A 6,323-nucleotide genomic window follows, 5' to 3' on the forward strand; every position below is an offset into this window, starting at 1 on the left:
CGGTTAATGATCGTAAAAGGTTCTGGGTTCCAGGCTTGGAAAGCAATAAGAGCAGGAAGATTTTATAAGGAAGACCCCCCCGAAAAAAAAATCTGATCAAGTAATGAGTTAAAAAATGCATTTTGGGGGGGGAAGGTGGTTTATAAGGGGAGGAGGAGGCTCTGCTAAAGGAGCTGGGGCTCCCCTTCCCACAGCCCTTCAGGAGGCACCTGGAAGGAGCAAGTGTTATTTCCTACAGCTCAAGCCCCCACCTCCGGCCTTCCCTTCGGGAGCAGAGCAGCCAGACGAGATGTTATCAATCGGCTGAACCTTACAGAAAGCCCCCTTTTTAAAAGCAGAGTACTTCCTCTGCTTATTTCATGTGGTATATCCTGTGGAACTGAACTCTCTCCTCCTCTCCTTGCTGGGTGTGTTTCAGGAAGAAAAAGGAAAAAAAAAAAAACACCAAGGAGGAGAAAAGATCTAACAACATCCTTATTGTGTTGTTTTGCTTCTTGCCTTTTTTTTTTTAATTATTATTTTTACAGGGCTTTCTTTTTTTAATTCTTCTTCCCTAAAGCTCCAGGCTCCAATAGAAAAAAAAACAAAAAAAACACAAAATAAAGAAACACCCCCAAAAAAACCCAACCCAACAATACAAAAAGGCAACGACAAGTTTCTCTGCTCACTCTCCCCCCCCCCCAAGTTTGATTAATTCTCATTAGGGCCTTTGAACAAACAATATGCTCCCCTCTCAAATAACAGACAGGGTATATATTACACCCAAAGAAAAACAAACAAGGCTCACTTAAAGACATCCAAACCCAACGCAATTCCTGGAGAGAGGCAGGGGCAGATGCACGCGCAGCCACCGCCAACGACCTAGTTCTGAAATTCCAGTTTCTGGGTGATGAATCCATCGTAAATCACGGAGATTTCCCCACAAAGGGAAGCACCTTCAAGCAGCAGAGTGGCCACGCAGGTAAATGGGTTTCAGACACTCTCATCCTGGTAGAGACAGAGGCCAAGGCACAGAGTTGGCTGGTCCAAGGTAGGAGATGAGGTGCTGGAGACACCTTGGAAAAGGCGGTGGGAGCTGGACTGGATGACAGTTAAAGGCCTTTTCCAATCCAAACCATCCCATAATTTTATGAAAATGCCAACAGGGGTGGGGAAACCATCCTTAAAACCCCCATCCTGCAGGCTGAAGAAGATGGCAAACAGGAAAAAGAGGGAAAACACAGAGTATCTCAAATTGGAAGGAACCCCTAAGGATTGAGCCCAACTCCCTCTGCAACACCTTCTGCAAAAAATGGAATCATCTTTTCTCCTCAGGACACCATGAACTTCATGCATGACATGTGGGATGCTGGTCACCCTACCAGGAGCAAAGCCCAAGCACAGCTCTCATCCCAGAGACAGGAGGTGTCACCACCACCACTAGGTCAAGGAGAGCTCGGCACCAAATCCTTCTGCAAGGCACAACCACACCTGCTGCAATAACCCACACATCCAAAGAAATGGGTGGCCAGCTTCACTTTGCCTACCCTACCACACCTCTTCCTGCCTCACTCCAAAAATTAATGAAGCATAAAGTTGGAATTCAAAGGAAATACGGGCTTTCAGGGATGGAGAACCTCACCTGGGACTTCAACACATCCTCTGCATGAGAGGGAAAGTGAAACAAAACTTAAATCCCCCTCCTGAGCACACCTCTCTCCACAACCCACAACCCCAGAACTCCCCAGCCATCACTCCACCTTCCATCAGCACCCTCAGTCACCGCAACCCGTGGCCAAAATCAAGGGCAAGAAGAGTTGTCTTACCTGAAAGCCCCCCAGGGGCTAGACAATTAGTTCCCCCTGTTTCAGTGGAGGAAGGCACAGAGTCTGGACAATCTGCTGGAGCAGAAGAAAAGAAGAAAAGAAATTCAGTATCTAGGTGGTTCTTCACAGGCTCCCAGCGTGGCCTCAGGCAGAACACACATTCCAAAGGGTTTAGGAGGAATCTATTACTAATTGTCCTCGAAGGAGAGGGTAGTTCATCAAGAAGCACCCACCCTAACTCGTCGCCTCCATCAAGGCAACGCACTGCACTTCATCACCAGCCAAGGCCGATTATAGACCAGACAAAATTACAGACTGGCTGCCACCCTCTTCTGGCCCAGTCACCACTGGGTAATGAGATCAAGGTCGTCGCCGTTGGGATGGAAGTGAGCTCCCCAGAATGTTCCAACCCTGGCTTTGTGCTTTACCCAATTTAGTCAGCACCTGGAACTTGCTGAAACGGTAACTGAGAGGGAAATTGTCTTGTGGCCACCCTTCTGTGGCCAACGGCCTAGGTTTGTGTTCCCCCACCCAACTTTTGTCACCCCCCCCAGCTGATGGCAGATCTTACACCCTTGCTGTCACCTCCTGGGACAGGTGGGCAACTGGGTGTACTCCTCCGTGTACCACCAAAGGGCAGGGGAAGTTGGGCCACCCCGTTAAGAGGTTTCTCCTGATGTACGGAGGCATTTGAGCTCAAGGTTTGGACTTTCCCATTCCAAGCCTGCTCCTCCAGGTGACAACAGCCAGGAGCCACCATCTATCCCCTGGTCCTACAGGCAAACTCCAGCTTGACAGTCACTACCATGGGGAAGTCAAGCTCAAGGCCACTGAGAAGTTCCATGAAGTTCACACAACATTCTGGTCCTCAGCAGGTTGACACAGACTGAGTTGCATCAAATTTGGGCTCCCTAATGACATAATTTCACTCACAGCTGTATCTCAAAAAAAGGGCCACCACCAGGAGAGCAGAGATCAATTTCTCCCTACTGACCAAGTCCTTTTTCCAGATCTCATCCCAGAAATCCCAGTGCAGAAGAAATTCCTGTCTGCAGGACTTCATTTTATCAGAGCGAAGTCGAAGCCCTAACAGGAATATACAGTTTAACAGGATACACTTAATCAAACCAAAAACAATGGGGGCGACAGGAAATGGACTTACTTGGGAAATACTGTATGTGATACACTCTCTAAATGCCTTCTCCTGCTCTTTGTGCTTTCAATAAATTTGCTTTTTCCTTGGGTTGTTGTTTTTTTTTTCCTTTTTAACCCTTTCTAGTCCCCACAGAAGATTCTCCTTCCCCTGAGATGCCTCCAACCACTCAGGCTATAGATGGTTTCTGAAGACCATTCTGCCCCACACTGGGCTCCATCGACCCCCAGTTACAGCTCCTCGATTAATCCCTGTGGGCTCAAGGACATCTTTTGCCCTTTCCATGTTGTCTAGGAATCATATGTGACCAGGTCCTCTGTCACGACACTGGACAGGATGGTGGAAGAGAATCCTGTCCTGACTTCAAAACCATAACCCTAGAAATGGAGTGAGGGGGGTTTTACAGCAACGCTGCTCTGGTTTCACTCCGAATCCTTTCGGTCTTGCTGCGCTGAGGCTGTAAACAAGGCCAACTTCAGAGTCCCCTGAGCACCTGGACTACTCCCTGAGCCACACCATCCATCAAAGGAAAGCCCAAGTCAGCACCCTTCCCATTTCCCACCAGCCAACAGCCAATTCCCTTCATCAATTACTCTCAGAAGCCTTTTTAGAGGCCACAGAGCTGATGCACCTCAACTCTGGACCAAGAGTGATAGTCAGGTGTGGGGGAAGCTCCAAAGTGGGACCCCTCCTGGGCTCTCTGCCCTACACATGGCTGGTTCCATCCTTGCACTCTTCCCACTACCTCCAGATCTGCCAAGGGCTCTTGCAAACAGTGGCTATTTGGGCTCATTTTATTTTCAGCACCGAGAGGTCACGGTATCAGAGGTTGCAAACTGCGTGTCAGTCTCCTCCCAAAACTGCCTTCCCTCAATGTAAAACCATCATGGAGATACAATTCTTCCTGGTGGCCACCATCCCAAGCTTGCAAGGTGGTCAATAGCTCCTGGAAGCTGTCGAACCTCCAACTCCCCTGAAAATCAATGCTGCAGGAGGGCACTTGGCTCTGCAGCAACATCTCAGTGGGTTTCCTGCACTCTCAGACTCCAGAACCACCATGACCAGCCACCCAGGAGCACAACAGACACAGCCACTTGCAACTCCTTGTCCCACTTCATGATGGCCCTAAACATCTGTTTGAATTATTTGGAGACACTACTATCCCATCTCACTTCCTACACAGCTGCACGTGGCAGCTCCTGCAGGGATACTGGGAATGCTGAGCTTCTACATGCTTCCAGGATAGCAGGAGCAGCCCAGTTCCATGCAACCCACCATCAGCCATCCCTGCAACCATCCCATCTAACAAAGAGGGCAAGTCTTCTCATTCATGAATGAGCAAGCCAACCTGGACCTACAGTGTCCCTGCAGGCAACCTGGCTGTCAAGGGCAGGTGTTTCTCCTCTACAGCAAGCACACAAACACCAGATCTGCCCTGCCAACATGCCACTGACATGGCATTTCACTGCCTGCAGCAGACCTCCAGCTCCACTGTCCATCCCTGCTGTCCTCCAGCCAGTGACACACCCTGTCTCAGCCTCCATCAACTCCCCTAAAAACATTTAATCCCCACCATCCTGGGTTTAAATGAAAAGAAAGAAGATTCAGACTAGATATAAAGAAGAAATCAATTATGCTGAGGGTGGTGAGACCCTGGCCCAGGTTGCCCAGAGAGGTGGGAGATGCCCCCCATCCCTGGAAACATTCCAGGTCAAGTTGGACTGGTCTCTGAGCAACCTGACCTAGAGTTGTCCTGCTCACTGCAGGAGAGTTAGTCTAGATGGCCTTGGAAAGGCCCCTTCCCACCCAAACCATTCCATGATTCTATGATCATGGGCACTGGTGACCACTGCCAGAGCCCATGCTGGTCCATCCATATGAAGCACTCAGAAGACACAGCACTAAAACACTTCAGTATTTTTAGTACCACTATCAGTCTTAATGGAAAAGCTGAAGTTTCCTGCTGGCTGCAAGTTCCCAGCTACACTGGCACACACGGTTGCCCAAGTCCAAATGGAGGGATTTCTCCCACTTCACGTCCCAAGGGAGAAGATGGCTCACATGCATCAGGCAGACAAAAGGCTTCACACCTCCCCATCACCACCTACTGTCCCTCTTCCATCTAGCCAGCCCATGGATCCTAGCAATCCTCAAACACACAGCTGGGAAAATGCCACAGGAGATGACACTAATGCCAAGCCAGGAAATCCTCGGTCCCTCCGCAGAGGAAATGTGGAGAAACCCTGAGCTTGCAAAACCCACCTGCCGCAGACTTCCAGGCTCCACTTGTGCCTGTCACAGCCCCCTTAGCCCAAGGGTTCAGCTGCCAAACGGGGTTTTTCTTCCGAAAAGGAAAAAAAAGGAGGACTTTCTGGTGAGTAACCCAGTTGTTTCTGCGTTTCCGATGGGCAGCGTTAATCACTTCCTATTGGCCAATAGGAATAACTTTTCCTTTCAAAATGGCACATTCATGTTCTGCAGCTTTTCTGTTTACACACGTTTTGCTACCTTATGTCAACACTTGCTAATGAATAAATATATCACTCGGCTAACAGAAAATGAAGGTCCTGGCGAGGCAGATTGGACGTTTCAACCCTGCTAATAGATTTAGCCCAACATCTTTACAAGAAACCCAAGGCAAGCCTGCCACTCCGAATCCTTTTCCGGCCCACACCAGGATCAATGATGAGCAGAAAGAAAGGCCAAAATCCACATTTTTGGGGGAGAATTCCCCACACACACAGTCAAACGATACCAATCTCAACTCGCAAAACCTTGTGAGCCAGCAGACCCTCAGAACAAATTATAGAATGACTCTTCCCCCCATCCCAGCATGTGCTTGGGATACTGAGCCTCCTCCCAACATCCCTCCTTCATTCATGAGCCTTAATCTCCTGTTTTTTCATGCCGAGGCAAAACATTTCATGCTTTGCAACCCGATTGTTTGTTAAACAGCTTTGCTTGTTTCCACAAGACATAAAAAAGTCTTATTTAGTCTTTCTTTGAGGGGAAAAACGACAGTTCAGACTGCGAAGGGAGCAGTGGGCAGGATGGGATCCCACCACAGAACCCCAAGCATCCAACACAACCTCAACTTGAGGTTTTCCTTTAGTCCTGAGAAACTAAAGAGCAGCAATTTTACAGAAACTGCTCTTTTTGGCCAAAAAAAATATAATAAATACATGCCCTGATACTTGGTCTTCAGAACTACATCTCTCTTCTCCCTCCTCTCTGCACCACTGTCCCCTTTCTGCCTGCTGGGACCAAGGGACACCACGACCACAGAGACCACCGTGCTCCAGCCAACCCTCCAGATCCCCTAATCCTGTGGGAGCCAGGAGCTGCTCAACCCTAAGCTCCCCCCC

General features: G+C 49.0%; 1 protein-coding gene across 1 annotated transcript in view; it reads right to left on the reverse strand.

Moving 5' to 3' along the window:
- SMAD7 (SMAD family member 7) overlaps window positions 1-6,323 on the reverse strand; it is a 31,872-nt gene that overhangs the window by 24,727 nt on the left and 822 nt on the right. The window contains exon 2 of the mRNA XM_009996553.1: window positions 1,806-1,880. Within this exon, the coding sequence (XP_009994855.1) occupies window positions 1,806-1,880 (75 nt within the window). The remainder of the gene's footprint in view (window positions 1-1,805; window positions 1,881-6,323) is intronic.

Source organism: Chaetura pelagica, unplaced genomic scaffold (genome assembly GCF_000747805.2).
Source record: "Chaetura pelagica isolate M959 unplaced genomic scaffold, ChaPel_1.0 scaffold370, whole genome shotgun sequence".
Taxonomy (NCBI): domain Eukaryota; kingdom Metazoa; phylum Chordata; class Aves; order Apodiformes; family Apodidae; genus Chaetura; species Chaetura pelagica.